Source organism: Pithys albifrons, chromosome 10, assembly GCF_047495875.1.
Source record: "Pithys albifrons albifrons isolate INPA30051 chromosome 10, PitAlb_v1, whole genome shotgun sequence".
In the NCBI taxonomy this organism is placed as follows: domain Eukaryota; kingdom Metazoa; phylum Chordata; class Aves; order Passeriformes; family Thamnophilidae; genus Pithys; species Pithys albifrons.
In genome coordinates, this window is record NC_092467.1 from 14,604,475 (window position 1) to 14,622,320 (window position 17,846).

A 17,846-nucleotide genomic window follows, 5' to 3' on the forward strand; every position below is an offset into this window, starting at 1 on the left:
TCTTTCCTCGACTGAGCTGCTTGAGGCGCCGCGAGAGCTGAGCGGGCGGCTCTGACCTCACCCGCTCCCTCCGGCCACTCAGCGACTAGTCATTTCTACATTTCCTTAATCATCTTTCAATAATTTATTCAAAAACCTCTTAAAAGCAGTATGTAATAGAACAACAAACTCCTTTCTTAAAGAAAATGCTTGAATACAGGATTATAAAAATCCTATTTTTATAAAGAATGCAGTGAAACAGGGCAGTTGCAAACCACATTCAGTACACCGGTCACTGTGAGGCAGAGCTGAAAAGTGAGAATATTGCTTTCTCTATAGTGATAGGAATTTTGCAGTGAAAATTAATTGCTGTGTATCACTTGGGCAGCTGTAAGTCAGTTAATCAGGACTGATTACAACACCATGACTTAAATTTATATAATCAATTATAAGAAAAGACATGCAGACATCTTCTAGCCTAAACCCATTCAAAACCCAGCTGAGAAAGGTGACATCGACACCAACCCCAGGATCGGCATATAGGGCTCCAGTGCATGCCATCTTTTAATAAGCTGACAAGTGTTGTTAGCACTCATTATTAATATTTGACCTGAGCAGTTAACGATCTCTTTCATGTATGTAAAATTGCTACAAGTGATCAAGCAACATCAGCTCTAAAGTTTTACTTATTTTTCCAAACCACACAAAAAGGTTAACTGAAGTAAAGAATTTTATTTTGTGCATTTCAGAAATGAATAATGACATCTTCTACAATCAGTTGTTGCTGTGATAGACATACATGTAAAACATGTTTCCATTTTACATTACAACATGCAGTGTGAGAATGATACATTAGTTTACTTGAATTCTCAATCATTGAAAAATCAAGAGCTATTAACTGTGTGAACACTGGTAACAGTTTAAATTATTTGAACTGGGAGGGAAAAAACCTACATGACGATACAGATCAGGAAACACCAACTGGAACACAGTGGATGTACAGTTCTTACAAAGTTCTTTAGTTTATTTCTAGAAGATATTTTATCAGTTATAACTTTGCATTACTAGAAGCTTTTGAATGCAAAATATAAATGATGCTAATAAATGAAAATACATCCCAGGATCAGTCAAGATAAGTCAGCTATTTTTAGGGGATAATGACTTTATCTAGATGAATAAGAGCTCATGTTACATGTTAGATATAACATTGTTTTCTTCCCTCTTCATTTTTCAACTGTCTGGCTTGACATAGTGTTGAGTAGCTCTTTGAGGAAAAAAAAAAAGGGGAAAAAAAAGGAAAACCCCCAAACCAATAAATCACCCCCTTCCCAAAAGTTAATAACCTTAAATCTTACTTTTGTTGCTACTTAACAGCAAAGTCAACCAATACATATTTTTCCCTATTTAAAATATTTGTCACTAAAACTATGCTCAACTAATCAGTGCAGAAGCAACATTATAAATGGGCATGTTTAGAAGCTCTGTAACTTATGTATTTTTGTGTACACAGTGGTGATTTATCTTTAAAATTTTACTATTAAATTAGAAAAACAAAACTCTAGCAGTGACAAATATGCAGTCTCTATCAGCAGTGCAGTTTGAAAAACAGTGTAAAGAAATCTGTACATAACACAGGAAAGTTTTGGTGAAAATTTTCTCATGTTTTTTTTTCCAACACTTAAAGAGTGTTATTGCCAATGTATATAATTTGGATACCTGGTGAAAATCTTTTTCAATAGTCATAGCTCTTAAGCTGCACTTTCAATCTTAAAATGTTTACATGAAGAACAAATTTTTCTGCCATCTCATTCCTGCTTTCTAAGCCAAAGGAGCTATAAAACATTACCTTGAAACAAGATACAAGTATCTAGAAGAACAATGAAATGATAGTGACTCAGTAGAACAGAAACATTAATATAATTTCAAGCATTTTGGAAAATTCAGTGCAGTATGAAAAATACTTTATATGCCTCTTGCACATTAGAAAAATAAACTGTAGCTGACATTTCAGTAACATTTTTGATCAAATGACATTTCTTATGCGTTATGTCGAGAAAATAATTTCCCAACCCTTGTACGGCAGCAGCTCAGAAGTTCAGGTATAATATAGACCTTCCCTATTCATATCTTCTAAGGACTGAACACTTCAGCAAGGCAGTTCAAATACTTACTAACCTTTCAAATAAACAGTGTGAATACAGTCACTTCTTACAACTCATCTCTCTGTTAACCTGCCCACACATGTATCTGTAATACGTCTGCCTGAACAAGATGGCACATGTGCACTGTACTTCAGTCAAGACACAGAAACATTAAAATACAGATATGATAAAATCTCGCTCTACGTGTTTTAGTGCATTATAATTACATCCTGTATTTACTTTTTTTCAGCATATGTTGTTTAACATTAAGAAACACAATAGTGCTTTTGCTTTCCTGCTCTATGATGTGGGGAGTGTTGTCAACCTCACTCTCTGCCTGTTCATTGCACTAAGATGGAAAACTTGTATGAATAGAGTTGAGAATTACCAACTACAACACCTGTTAACACCCTTCAGTTTGGGAACACTGAACTGAACTTGAAAAGGGCATGCAGGCATCCAAATATGAAAAGAATGTAGTTTGCATAATATTCACTGGATTTGATCCCAAAGGGCACTACACAGAGGTAGCAAAGCTTCATTGTTATTGGTGTAATTTCAAAAGGCCCAGAAACCCTGTATCCTCCTCTCTGATGGTAGGCCAATGCATTTTCCCATGGATGTTAAGCATTTCCACCTGCTTCAACAGAGCTAGCATCTTCCCAAGAATGAAGGGCTGAGGTGACCATATCTCTTCAATAAATTAATTTAATTAAGCAGACAAGCACACTGACTTATCTTTGGCCTCCCCTAACACACAGGCTGTGCATTTTAGGCACATTTCTTGTGTATTACCCACAGTGAAAACCAGATTTAAATGAAAAAATGAAGCAGATTTGCTACATGGCTGGCAGTATTTAAGTAAATCTAAAGATTCATTGAGTATTACCTTATTATTGCTTGAAATAAGTCTTAAAGTAAAGTCATCAAAATTTTATATATAACTTTACAGGTTGGTTTATTACAGTATTGATATGTTTTATTTCTGTGGTTACTTAGTGAAGTGTTCAATTGAACACATACAAAAAAAATCCCCATAGTACAGTTTGATGGAGAGACAATGTACTATGCCTTCATTAATGAATGGCTCTAGAGCACAAAGCATACCAAACTCAGAAAGTTAGTCTACTTCTCTTTAAGCATGCATTTGCAAAACATCCATTTACTCTTTAAGAGACAAAGAAAAAAAAACATAAGAGCTGTGCTACCCATTTTTAGCTCAGGAAAGAGCTACTTCACCTTGTTACATTAAGATTTTGATTTGAAAAGGCTAAAAAACCAAAGCTACTTAAAATTAAGTTTGTGCATATTAAAATTGCTCCTTACTAAAAGTTTCTGCATCAAGTGTGCACTGCAGTTTTATTTTATTGTCATGGCTTGAATTTCAAAAAACCTAAGCTCTATACAGTTATAGAGCACAGGAGCTCCTGGCATTCAGCATCTTTGAAAGTCAGGACACAGCTTAAGTGATTGTGCAGAACAGTTGATTACCCTTGCAGTGTAAGCCAAGTGTTCATTTATGCCCAATAATAAGACCACAGAAGTTTCACCAAATCAACCAAAATAAACTTTTACAAGTCATAAAGGATTTCAAGGATAACACCAATCGACCAGGCCTGAGTTTCACAGCTAAAAGGACAGTACTGTCCATTTTCATTGGTTAGTTCTGGAAGCCCTTTCCAGGATGATCTAATAAAAGAAAACACAAGTGAGTATTGTTGTTAGATTATACATTGAAATTAAAAGAACATTTAATTTAAAAACTTTTTAAAATATTAACTCAGTAGAAAAACTGAAAAGCACAAATAAAGGTATGCTCTCCTACAGGCACAGTATGTCCTTTAATAATTAAAGTCTAATTAATCTTTTTTTCTCCTGCAGCTAGAAATCGTAGTGGAGGTGTCTCTTCACATCAGACTCTGCTACTAAAATAACTGAACTTACACTACTGGTGTTGCTCCTGTTTCTCAGTTGGGTAGTTTTGCATTTGGAAGAATACAAATGACCTTTGAGACAACTGAATGGTATTCAACCTACACTTTGAGACTGATTACGGTACTATAAAGTGATAACACCTGGAAGGCAGCATGACTAACTATTAAGCCTTTTTTTTTGCCTCCATAGGAATGGAAAACCCCTACAAACCCACATCCTTAGAGAAATACTTGTAAGTACAGCCTGCTGCTCTACCACAACAGAATAAAAGTACACTACTTTAATAAGACAGAAGAAAACAAAAAACATTACCAAACTGTAAGCTGTGATACTACCAAACAAGAGACTTGGACAAGACACTATGTAAGGCAAAATGCTGTTTAACAAATCCCTCTTCTTCATCATGACAAACCCTCCTGTCATGACCAGTCCTACTGAATTACTCTTTTGGATACAAGTAAGTGCATGTTTGATGTGCTGCAGAACAGATTACATGGAAGAGATATCAAGGGCAAGATGTTTAGTTTGTTTTAAGTTGTTTGAAATCTTTAACAATTAAAAACATAACAGACAGCAAAAGGGGGAAAATAGCATTTGGATTTGGTGGTTTGGTTTGAGGGAGAACTCAGAATGAAAGTTCCTCTGTCTTCTTACAATAGCATGGTTATGATAGTTTCAGAATCTTAGTTTCCTCACTTATACCACAAGAAAGCTTAACAATCTTTTGCATCATCTTACCTGCTGCAATTTTAATCTGTCACTACCAGCCCTTTAACTAATATGTTTTAAAGGTTGTTTTGAAATATTTTTATTTTTTAGAAAAAAATAACTCACCAACATTTTTTTCTGAAATTAGATCTTAATTTTTACGTAAGATTTATTTTATCCACTCTGCACATGGGTATTAGTAATCCTGCAATCTATAAAAGGCACTAGATCTCTCCTGTATTCGAAGCCTGACTTCAGATCTGCAATATCTGTTTATATTGTAGATCCATACTTTTACATGAAATTGGACAGTAGATACACTAGGTAGAACGAATATTTTGACTCTTAGTTAAATAACTTACCTTTCAAGATGAACATAGTGGCGAGAAAGAACATTCTTAATCATAACTACAGTTTTTGCATATATTTCTGGACCAATCAACTTAGAGAAGTACAATTTGGCACGAAGAAAATATCCAATTGGCCACAGCCATTCCTAAACAAGGAATGAAAAGAGAATTATTAAAGCAGTTGGTTTGAAATGGTGACAACACTTTTTCTAGAATTGAAGGAACTGGCTCTTACAGGTCCTTGGTGATAATTAAAACCTTTGGCTACATTGTAGTTGTCATTGTCAAGAGCATTATCATATACTCCACAGTACACCATATCACTGCAAGAAAGAAAAAATGCATTATGTAAACAAAGCCCTTTACAAAAGTGATACACAGAAAAGGAAAACAGAAACAGAAATTAACCAAAGGGAGGGCTCTTCCACATTCTGTATTTTACATGACATGGCTTAAACTAGTAGAAAAATGGCTAATGTCTTGGAAGGAGTTAAATTCCTAATTTTGCCCTTATGCTTCTACTCAAACTTCTACGTTATATCATATATAAGTATGTCCCAAGATAAAAATTCAACATCTTTTATGATACCAAATTTGACTTGCTCACTGTGTGGCATCCAAAACCACTTGGTCATTGTCCACATAAAACCAAAATTAATTGCATGGACTTTTAGAACAGAAAAACAATTGTTCTGGAAGTACTCCTACAGCCTTATTTTCACAGGTATGAGGACTTTACACACTGTCTCCCCCCTGCTCTCCTCCCCACCTAAAATAATTCCCACTGTTCTGTTTTAATTAATACTTACTCTTATCTCTACTGTACTTACTCTGGGTCTAACGTTTTCATGCCTAATGGACCAAGTAGCTTTTCCTCTGCTATCTGCAGAGCTTTCCAAGCTTTCTCAGGTGTGAACAACTCTGGGGCCTAACAAAATAATACAGATTTAATGAATAAGACTGTCTATACAAACACAGAAGACAACAAAAAGCCTTAGTTTTATAGTACTGAATCAAATTCTGGAACCTGCAAGTCAGAATAAGCAAGAAGACAGAAGCTATCCAGTGCTTTTTCCAATTTTAATTTTATTTTAAATCCATTTGTCAGGTATTATTACTGAAGCTCTTTACAAACCCAATAGAAGCTTTGGTAAGAAAAGTGCCCTCCAAGACCTACCCTGAAAGACATTCTGAATACAGTGAACACTGCAAATTGGCAAGTCCTGTCATGCGTATTTTTGGGAGATAGTTCAAGATGGATCAATACTAACAGTATGGGGGAAAAAAAACCTTTTAAGAAATTATTCTAAGCAATGTTCCTGATATAGTGTCATACAGATGGACCTTAGTTCAATAATATAGACAACTAAGTGGAAAGTCATCCTCCTCCCACTCCCCCTCACTTACCACAACCATTGCTATTGTAAAATTTGGCCTGAGTTGGTAATCGCACCATGGACTTGAAGCTCCATAGCTATCCTTATAAATTCCACGTTTGTGAACAAGATTTGGATGTTTTTCATTGGGATCTGCTGGATTCTCAGATACAAAGAACAGCCTTTCAAAGTGCTCTTGAATTTTCCTGTTCCACTCATCATATGTGACAATCTCCTCCTTTCCTGCAAGATAATACATACAGCTTTCATTTTCTGAAAACAGCCACAGTGGCAACACAAGTAACATGCTCCCCAAATTCCCAGCACTTAACAGGAGTAGACTTAGGATCATCTCTCTCCAGCTGGTGATTCCCCATGTTTACACCAATTCTACAGTTCATAGAACTCACTGAAACTTCTAGGGAGTTTAGCACCACAGTCTTTACAGGACATATATTCACTAGGGCTGGGTACACTTAAATTTTGTAATTAAAAGACTATTCTCTCTAAAATATAGGCAACTTCCAATGATATTTATGTAAATATTCCCAGGAAGGGGTTTTCTGTGTTGTGAATATTGGGGAGAAAAACAGAAAAAAAATAAAGACATGTGTCCTGACTCATTTTACTTTGCATTCTTGTAACAAATGATACAATCATCATAATACACACTAATCTTATCACATATAGCCATTTTGAGAAAAGGCATTTGGATTCCAAAATTTCTTTGTAATCTACAAAATAAGCTATTTGAAATATTGAGAAGACAATATCAACTTTTAATAAATTTTTATAGTAACAAAAAAGCTTTAATCATACAAAATACATTCCCAAGTTTTTCCCGTTTTACTCCTAAACCTTCTTGGGTAGTTTGATAATCATTCCAGAGATTATATGGTCACAGTTTCACTGTTTTAGTTATTTTTATACTCCAATAATACAATTTTAAGATGTGCCTGTTTTTACCATGTCTTTTTACAGTGACTCCACGGAATGGAAATATGTTTTTCCCAGATAAATCCAGCAACCAGTGAACAGCCGACTTGCACAGTCCAACAATTTCCACAGCAGAGCCATCTCTAAAATAGTAGGGATAAAAAAGCCCAATAATTACTTTAAGAAGGCCATTAAAGTTCAATGAGTAACAGAAAAAAAATACATTTGTAAGTATCTTAGATACTTTTTTCCCCTTATTTACCTACTGTTCCCCTATTTCTCAGTCAGGGAACAAACTCGATTGTAAACTGGCTAATAGACACCTTTTACTGCACAACAGCCTTATTTAAAGTCATATCACCATACCCAGCTAATTAGCAGAGAATGAAGACACTTCTATACCAGTGATTAAGAACATGAAAAATGGATCAGCCCTAAACAGCTTTGTCTTCTGATGTTAAAACTGTGTTTGATACAGAGCTTCTCATCTGCACATGCACTTCTGTAACTTAAGTAGTAATTTGGTCACAATAGATTACTCAAGTCAAAAGTGAAGCATTAAAGTAAGCACTACATGCACTTCTTGCACTTACTTCTTTCTTCAGGTAATCAGATAATCAACATATGTATACATTTTATATTGTATCATACTCAGCTTTACTATCTACTTAATGTAACTTTTTCCTCTAGCATCACTGATTTAGCCTCTTTTGGGGAAATACCTCAACCTCTCTTAGTTCCCAATTAAAATGCCTGACTTGTCAAGCAAGATAACGTTTTCCTTCAGTTCTCACCCATGGATGGCAATTGATTTGAAACTGATGCTTTACTAAATTCAAGCAATTATGCCTGCAGCAGTTTGCTAGCACATAATAGAGCTTATTTTTGAAATGCTTAATCTCAACTTCAAAAATGCAGATGTTGAAGATATTTTTTAATTCAAACTAAGAATTGTTCAAATAACACAGTTATCAATATATATCTCCTATAAGAAGTCTAACTAAGGAAGTACTGCTTGTATTGCAAGTAAATAGTTTTTTCTAAATTATATTTTACTACTTGGCTCGTATTACAAGTAAATAGTTTTTTCTAAATTGTATTTTACTACTTGACTTCAAAGGTCAGTTCTCAGCATGGAGCTAAGACCATGACAGAAGCTGAGGGCTTCACTTGCCAAGAACATACTTTTTCACTTCAGCACAAAGAAAAAAAAATTCATTAACATTTTAGTAGGCAGAAACATTTAGAACATTTGAGAGATCACCTCTTGGACATATTAACAGAAGGCACAGTAGCTCTGCAGAAGAATTTCAGTTAAAACATAATTAAAGAATCCCCTCCCTAAAGCCTAGATTTGATACCTTGGAGTAGCTGGAATCCCTTTATTGCGAGCTCTCTCACTCTCTCCCATTTTATCCATCCAAGTGCCACAATTGAAGCGGTTCCCTCCAAAGACAAAGCCAGTTTCACGGTCAACACCTGCAGTTACATTAAAACCTGCCAAGCAAGAGTATCAGGTGTGAAGTCCATCTTTTAGACAAAGGAAAACCTCAACTGCCCCTGACAACCCAAACCTCCTAAATAAACAAAAAGCCTTCAAAAAAGAAATGTGAGACAGGATCCTGAGGACAACTGCACTTTCAGTGAAATTTTAAAGATCACTTGTACCATAATATATAAACAATTGCCAATAATAAACAAATAATTAGGCACTTTTAAAATACTAAGTGTATTTAAAGTAATATCATTTTAATTACAGTAAGCATAAATAGTTTCTCAAAAATATGCTCAGTATCTAGAGGAAACTAAATGCAAAATAAAACGATCAACTTCTGAACTGCACAGCAAGTGTTCTGTGTATGTTACCTTCATCTCTCATGTTCTGATCGATCTGTGGACCAGCATTCCTTTCTCGGAAATTTATGCCTTCCATATGTCTTTGCATTGCTTCCTGTATTACTTCATATAGTGGCTGATCCTAGATTTGTTGCATGTTTGGATGATATGTGAAAGGTAAGAGGAAAAACAAGTAGAAAGGCTCTATCCAATGTACAAACAGTAGCAATTCTTAAGCCTCTAGTTTATGATATTTCAAAAGAAAACATCAGACATTTTCAAGTAGCACCCTTGGCAAAGGCAATCCATTGTATTCAATTTTTCATAGAAACAGTTTTTTTCCAAGACAAAAATCAACAAAAAAAATTAGAAGCTGATGGAATTCTTTTTCTCCTTTCACAACCCCCTGCATGTGTCTAGTTGCTGATACAGATGTAGCAAGAACTGTTTAAAATACAGAATTCCTGTGCTATAATCAAACTTCATCATAAACAACAGATAGGAACAGAATCTTGTAACTAATAAAAAAATAACATCATTTCATTAAAAAAAATCACAGTTGTTTTAAATACTTATATTAAAAATCATCTTTACCACAGTGCCTGCAGGCTGAGGAGAAGAGTCATCTCTTGGGTACATCCTAGAAACAGGACACCTGAGAATGTCTAATCCATTTGGAACGATTTTACAGTAGTCCTGGATACACTGAAGCCACCACCACACAGCATCGCGACAGTTGTATCTGGCATGTGTTCCCCCACCAAGCAGATTGGGAATGAGACCATGTCTTAAAGTCCCAGCAAATGCTAAAATGATGTTTCTAGAACAAAGGAAAACAACTGTCTTTACTAAGCTGGTCCAATAATGGCCTTGAAAGCAAATATTAAGTACAAAGCACACAGAATTACCTTGATAGCAAGGTAGGTCAATAAGACAAAGAGTATTTTAAAGACAGATGCCAAAAGTTTTCTGTTGAAAGCTACAAATTAGTTCATTTAGCATGAACTTCATTTGCAATAAGAAGTCACCCATTTCCTACAAATTCCTCAACATGAGTACATTTAAATCAGTTGGCACAAAACATACATCTATTCATGTGAAAAAGATAGATTGCGTTTTTTACAGGTACGTGATATAGACTCTTAATCCAAATCCCACTGAGGTCACAGGGAAGGGTTTTTATTGATATTGTTTATGATTACCCTGGTATCCATTCTGATGGGTGGGGTGGAATGGGGACGGAGGGCAGGAGTAGATGGGAATGTCCTATTAAAATACAGAGAGGTGACAGCAACTGAGGTCATGAGAAGTTTCACTTGAGAACCGTTGCGCATACCTTGCAGAAAACATGGATTCCAACTAGCTTTAAAAGGCAAAATAAACATACTAGTAGACTGCAAATCTCACTGCATGAGAAAGCTAATAATGCAACAGCATAAATATATGCTAATTTAAAACAACTGATGTTTCTGTTTCTATCATGTGTCAAGCTCTACTCAAATTAAAATTAATCAAAATATCAATTCCATCTGGATTACGTGTGTCTTATTTGTCCACTATTAGCTGATTTCTAGTATTAATAGAAAAATACTAGCAGTTACAAAAAAAACATGACAGACCTACAATCACGTCCTACTTATTAAAATAGTATTCTCTTGCTACTTCAAATTTTTATGTAAGTAATTCTGAAATTACTGCTCAGTAACAATGATGCAAGTACATGTGAAACAATCACTTTAAGAACAAACAGTAGTGTTGTAGGGGTTAAAACTACCTTAATCTATACAGAACATCAGCTTTCCATCAATGCTAAGAAAGAAGAAGAGAATCATTCTAGTAGTATTTTCAATTCCACTTAGAGAGAGCTCCCAAACATATCTAGTGCCATTAAGGTTTTATGCTGCACATCAACTGTTTCTAACAGCTTGTGTCCTCAGGTTTTGATAGCATTGTTTTTTTCTGCCAACAAAGCCAATAAGAACTAAGGCTATGTCAGTTCTTACCTTGCTTCTAGATAGCGCCCAGTAACTAACATTAGACCTCTTAGTGCAATAAAAGTATCCCTTCCCCAAGAACGGAAAATTCCAGAAGAAAAGTGAGGTAAACCTGAAAAGAAATGTCATTTTTCATCTTATTCATTGACATGGCAGAAAGCTCCAAGCACACATACACACACAAAAAGTAGAAAACACAGAAAATACCAGAAATAGAAAATATATTTTCATTTATAATTTTTTCCTAGATTGAGGTATTTTAAGTAAACAAACTTCTAGACCAAGTTCTTGATAGAATGGAATAAACCTTATTCTAGAACATTATCTCCCAGAATTTCAAGATCACACAACAGCATTTCTCATATCTAACATTTAAATTTTCACTAAATCAGTTAGTAACTTAACTAAGTGCCATCCCTTAATTAAAAGAAGCAGAAGGAAAACTAACAAAAAGTCAGAACTATGGCAAAATTATAGCACTTTGTTGGAAAGAGTTTATTTATGACAGCTGTGCCATCTCAGTAGCATAAAGGGGATATGACTGTCCTCAGTTACCATGAAAGACATCCTGTTCTTCTTCAGCAGCTTATAGAACTACCTTTTACTGCAGACATTATAACATATAGCTTTAGGAATGATTACAACTGACAAGGCATAATAATTACAACAGTAAGGTCCATACTTGTCTTTTCTTCAGTTTATTAACTTTCATGATGTCTCAGAGTTTCAAATCAGCAGTCTCTTGTGCACACTTGACAGAAGAACTTCTTAACTTCTACCCCTTTTTAAAAGTATTTGCTAACACTCCAATATGGCCTCCACACCTCTGCAATGTTATAGTACACAGCAGCAGCACTTCAGAATGACAATCCATGTATGAGTTAAAAATCTTAGGCACAACTACCCGTGAAAGGAATATTTAAAGGAATATTTAAAACCAAACCCTGTAGTATAATTAATCTTTATGACCAGTTTAAGAGAACACTGTGCTTCTGCTTCTAGGTAACATTAGAGCAGGCAAATGGAATGTTACTCAAGTCCAGAAACTAAAAGCAATAGAACTGCATTAAAGACAGATGGCAAAAAGAAGAAAAACGCTCCAGTGAGAGAGATGCCACTGTATCTGTGGATGTTTAAAAGTTTCCATGGCTTCAGAAACGGAATGGGCCAACTCAGAACAAAAATAAATTCATTCTAAGCCACAGAAGATAATACTTTGGACATAGGAAAGTGCCCATAGGAAGACTGCCAGATGCTGGCAGAACATTTAGAGGTATAAACACTATTTGCTGACTGATTTTATGCTCTTTCATTTGGGAGACAGTTTCAGATCAGGAGTTCTTCTGGCTTGCTAATGGTTCTTTCTTTTTCCAAGAACTTGTAAACAATAAATTCATTTTTATTACTCCATTACAATTAAGTTCTTAAATTCACATTTAGAAAAGATAAACTAAAACCCATTATGATAAGTATAATCAACTCAAGCAAGTCTTCTCCAAAGAAAACCAATGTATTTGTGGATCTGTATATATGGTAGCAAACACAGCTAGAAGTGTCTCTAAATAAAGCATTTATAAATAAAGCTCTCCATCCCAACCCCCCTGAGCAGCAGCAAAGTGGTTGTCCCCAGGAAGCAGTGCCAGACAAAACTCCAGTACTTTTCATACAGGCAAGCCTTTACCTTAAACACAAAGCAAAAGTGAGTGAAATTGCTACCTATATTTTATATGTGATTGCTGACATATGGATCCCAAACACAACAGGGAAAATTTTAATACAGTCACTACAAACAGTTTGGCTATTTTTTTCATGCTGTTTTCACTTACCAGCTGCCAAGGAAACACAACACTGCTCTTTCTCATTTGTAATCTCATTCAGCCTACAGGGAACATCATGCAAGGAAGGAGACAGATCTGGCAGACAAGAATATTTTCCTATTCCACACATCTGGATTGAACCCAAGGAAAGGTGTTTAACAAACGTTGATCCATTCTGCACAAAGCTGTAATTCAACATAATTAAATTACTTTTACATTCAACATCATCAGTCTATAAAATGTTATTTTTTTCATTTACAGAAAGCTATACTAAGTATTATGCATAATAAATATAAAAAAACTAACAATGAATTAATACTAGTATTTTTGCATTAAATTATTTTTACATAATATTTAATTTGTAGATCACTCATTACCCTAGAATGCATGGCCAATGTTGGACTTAAAATTTATTAATGTCAATGGGGGTCTTTATGACAAATATTCTACAACGAGGGTTTAAAAAGGGAAATTGTTTTGCTTTAGTTGATGCCTATACACAGATCTCAGACTTAAAAAATATCATAACAATATTTGACTATTGAGAAAAGCCTGCCAAACCTAGTCAGTCTTTTTCAAAGTCACATTTTTACCTATATTCATATATATAAAAATTGTAAATCAAAAAATTTGTTACCACACTGCATTATTTTAGGCAATCTGCATTCCTGACTAGTTAATCTTCAAGTATTTTCACAGAATATACTATGTTCCACAATTTCACAGCCATACCAAATTCTATTCCCATTTTAATATCTGAATTTCTTCAAAACAATACTGACTTGTTCAGTGTGTTTACAGTTAGGATAAAACCTCTGTTAAATAAATCTCCCTTCCCTTTGCAAGAAACAAAGAAGCAGACACTGAAGATTGAACCGTTACTTCACAAAGTAAATGAAGTGCTCAGATAATGAAGAATATTTAGCTGTTTAAGAGAAGAAATGTTGAACAAAGCATCAGCATCAAATACAATCTGGTATTTTCTTATTCACCTGGACTTTAAGGAATCATTGCAGTGGTACTAAAGTTATAGCAAAAACAGCTTCCAAAGCCTGGCAAAGAAATGCTGGCTTAAGGTTTCCGTCTCCTACTGCACAATGTCAACAGCAATTATAAATTCATACCCTGTATAGGCATCTGAACTCTCAATCTTCCAAATCACCACTGTTAGAAGATGGATTTGATATTCACTACTAATTTTACTTTTTTTACATTGGAAGAGTGTAAAAATATTCAAATTACATTGTCTAGCAGATAAAACTCAGAAGGTGCAAATATGTACAGATACCTCTATAGCTCTGCTATGCTAAGCATACCTAGACATCTGATGCCATCCCACATCCAGAAGTGTTGTGTATGCACCCACTAATATGGCATCAAAGTAACATGGGATGAGGTAACGTGGAATTCTCTTCAGGTACACAAACATGGCCTTCAACCATTTACCAACCTATTGAAAATAAATATAATTAGAACTTGGTAACAACAGGGTTCAAAACCCAGTGCTTTCATTATCCATACAGTATTTTGTCCCAGGTTTTGTACATGTATCACACCCAAGTTATGCTGTACCCTCCTGCTCCAGAAGTTCAGCCAAGAGAGATGAAGTCTAAGAAAAGCAGTAGGGAAAAACTGCATCTGTATTATCACATATAAATGGGACAAAAGATGAAGTATAGAAGGAGACTGTATTTTGCTAGTTTTGTAGGGAAAAAAAGAACTATCACAAAGCTGTTATTAAAATTGAGTAGCAAACAAAAACCACAACTCAAAAAACATCACTATAACTCGAGCATGAGAAGGAGGTTTCTCACTGCTTAGAAAGACAGGACTGAAAAGATGAAGCTTGAGACCAGGAATAGAAAAGTTATCAGAAGGCTAAGTTATGTACAACCACAGTGAATACGACTACAGATCTTGGTCTAGGACTCAGGATTCTGGAACTTCACATCCTTGTGTCATTGCAAAATGTTTGACATCTGCAAAGTATTTCTCTTTCCTTCTAGTCCTGTTAAAATACATCTTGACAACCTACCAGAAAAGATTTAAACCTTGCAGATGAGGACTGCGCAGATGAAGAAGGTACCTGTCAAAATATTACGTGACTGTAACAGCACCATATTCATGGATGCCTTAGTAGTACTTAGGCACTCTTTTCAAAGTACTTTCCTTAAAAAGCCAAACCCAGTAACTTCATCTTTATTTGAGGAAAAGTAATAAATAGGGAGGGGTCCCTGCAAGCCTTTATGCAAGAGCTAACAAACCCTCTACACTCTACATATTTTTTACTTCCCTCTTGTAGTTTATTCTTAAGTATGATTGAGGGGAGGGAAGGAAAACATATTAATGATTTGATCTCCTATAAGAAATTTCCTAGACAAGAAATATGTTATACACAGTCGGAATTTAAAAATACACCAGAAGTTGCAAATGAAACAAACTAGTAATTTAAAATCCCAAAGTCATCAAGTAAGTATTTTGACTTACTTCTGCACAGGCTCCAGCACGTGAAATCAGACGATTACTGACATAATCAATCATCCAGTCTCCAGATCTTAAATTGTCACAAAACGGATGACCCAAATCATTCTTTGGTCTTATGTCTGCCATCACTGACATTAACCCTGATGATACAAACCCAGCTTGTATTAAAAGACCCACTACTACAAAAACCAGCAATTACAATTCAGGAGGAAAAGATACACAGCAACAGATGCTTTCATTGAAATACTTATTTTGATCTGTGTAATGACTTAGGCTCCAATTCAATTGTCATTTCCTCAGCATAGGTCCAGAAAGTTACATAAATCATGGTGGAATAACTAGCATGACAGAATTCATGTTTGATAAGTGACACTCTCCAGTAATGCCTAGGGTTTGATTAATCCAACTTTTCACTAGAAGTATATTTGTTCTCATTTTACCTTAAAAGCCAAGGCATTGTCGTTAAAACACATACTGTGCTGCAAAGTTAAGTTTCAGAGTATTGAGGAAGAGGGCTTTTCTTACAGTATGTGATTTCCTGAGTGCAACACTGATTAGTAGCATGGTCAAGCAGGAAAAAAAGCTTACTGTTTTTTATCCCAGCAATGTCAGAGGCAATACAACAGCATTACACTGTTATCTACATTAGCAGGTTCAATTTACTGTTTCTACTGAAATGCTGAAACCATTACCTTGGAGGCCTGCATACTTCAGCGGTGACCAGTTTGGTATATTGTAACACCCTCCACCATCTTCTTGTTCTTCTGCCTCACATCTATACAGCACTTGATTTAGGTCAGCCAAAGTTAGTTTAGATGCAATACTGAAAAAACAGTGGAGAAAAAAAAAGAATAAAACCCAAAAGAATATTAATAACAGGGGAAGTATTTCAAAAACAACTCTAATTTCAGATCTACATTAAAATGCTAGAATATATACCACTCTCTCAATATTAAATCTTGGAAATGAAGAGATTGATTTTTCAGATGTTCTTCTCAGATGTTTCAGTATTTATTTAGAAACACAGTATTAAGTACAAAACCCAGACAATCACATCCCAACACTGAGAAGTAGTCCATAAAAGAAAGTTTTAATTTAGGTAGCAACTACACAGAACTGGGAAGTTTTTCAGTATTAACCCTACTTAGTATTAAACATACAAGAAGAATATCTCAAGAGTTTTTATTGCATTCTGACTATCTAAATCCATATGTACAAACAACAGCGAAAAACCCCAACAGCCCCTCGCTAAGTTTATGTAATATTCTCTGCTTCCATTGTATCTCTCTCTGGGTTCTACTTCAGAAACTCAAAGAATACTCACGAAGAAAATAGCGTTTTTAATATAGGTGCTGAATCATCATCAGGAAGACTTCCAGATTTAAAATGAGGGCTGAACTGGATCAAATGATTGCGGAGTATACCAACAGCCTCTTGTGCCTTTGGGTCAAGACTAACTCTGTAAATATGAAAGCAAATCTTGTGGAAATACAGCACTTAAAATGACTATTCTCATGACCCCTACCACTCTGTTTTAACTAACACAGTAGTTTGGCAATTACGATAACATACCTGAATACTATTATACTTCCTGGTGTTAATTTTTCAAATTCTATTTCTTGAACAAATTCATTTGGCCCTTTTATGGCTGTTCCAGCTTGCTTTATGATTTTACTCTCTTTTATCTGAGGAAAGAAAACAAATTTGCAACTGAAATTCAGTGACTTTTTTCTAATATAACAAATAAAAAAAAATTACACCAGAACACAGGTGAAGGAGGTTAATTACCTGGATATGCTCTCTGAGTTCCATTGTGAAATTAGGCAACCCATTTATGAAATGTAGATCTTTTTTGTAAGGACTAGCACTTTTCTCAATAGTCCTAGCTTCAAGTACTACTTCTTCTATTTTTCCTAAAAGAAGTTAAATCATGTTACAGTTTTTAAGATATGTTAAATGAAAAGTGATTTTTTTGAAATTATGAAGCAAACACCAAAACTAAAAACCTGAATATGCAAGATACAAATCTCTGTCACACACCAAAAGAACAGAAACAGATGGGGAAGTGTCTTAAATATCTTATAAACATTAATTACATGCTCATATGCTGTACTGTATTTAAAATGGAATTTTTTTTTATTTCATAATAAATTAACCATAGTATCAGACAACATTTAGCGAATTAGAACCTGTCTTTTACTGGTCACCAATTTTCTTTGTTTCCCTATTATCTTTTAGGAGACTGTGCTATATTGCTTTCCAAACTGCAGCTACAGATGTTTTATCTTTA

General features: G+C 34.9%; 1 protein-coding gene across 2 annotated transcripts in view; it reads right to left on the bottom strand.

Annotated features, from left to right (window-relative positions):
• Positions 1-691: 691 nt before the first annotated feature.
• The window catches only part of AGL (amylo-alpha-1,6-glucosidase and 4-alpha-glucanotransferase), a 35,603-nt gene continuing 18,448 nt past the window's right edge, over positions 692-17,846 (bottom strand). For both annotated transcript variants that reach the window (XM_071565141.1, XM_071565140.1), the window contains exons 18-34: positions 17,345-17,469; positions 17,129-17,241; positions 16,881-17,015; positions 16,249-16,379; positions 15,560-15,696; positions 14,389-14,522; positions 13,082-13,257; positions 11,265-11,367; positions 9,856-10,081; positions 9,292-9,403; positions 8,787-8,922; positions 7,456-7,568; positions 6,521-6,732; positions 5,944-6,041; positions 5,349-5,436; positions 5,126-5,259; positions 692-3,809 (exon numbers count right to left, since the gene is read on the bottom strand). In XM_071565141.1, the coding sequence (XP_071421242.1) occupies positions 3,692-3,809; positions 5,126-5,259; positions 5,349-5,436; positions 5,944-6,041; positions 6,521-6,732; positions 7,456-7,568; positions 8,787-8,922; positions 9,292-9,403; positions 9,856-10,081; positions 11,265-11,367; positions 13,082-13,257; positions 14,389-14,522; positions 15,560-15,696; positions 16,249-16,379; positions 16,881-17,015; positions 17,129-17,241; positions 17,345-17,469 (2,291 nt within the window). In that variant the 3' untranslated portion in view covers positions 692-3,691. The remainder of the gene's footprint in view (positions 3,810-5,125; positions 5,260-5,348; positions 5,437-5,943; positions 6,042-6,520; positions 6,733-7,455; positions 7,569-8,786; positions 8,923-9,291; positions 9,404-9,855; positions 10,082-11,264; positions 11,368-13,081; positions 13,258-14,388; positions 14,523-15,559; positions 15,697-16,248; positions 16,380-16,880; positions 17,016-17,128; positions 17,242-17,344; positions 17,470-17,846) is intronic.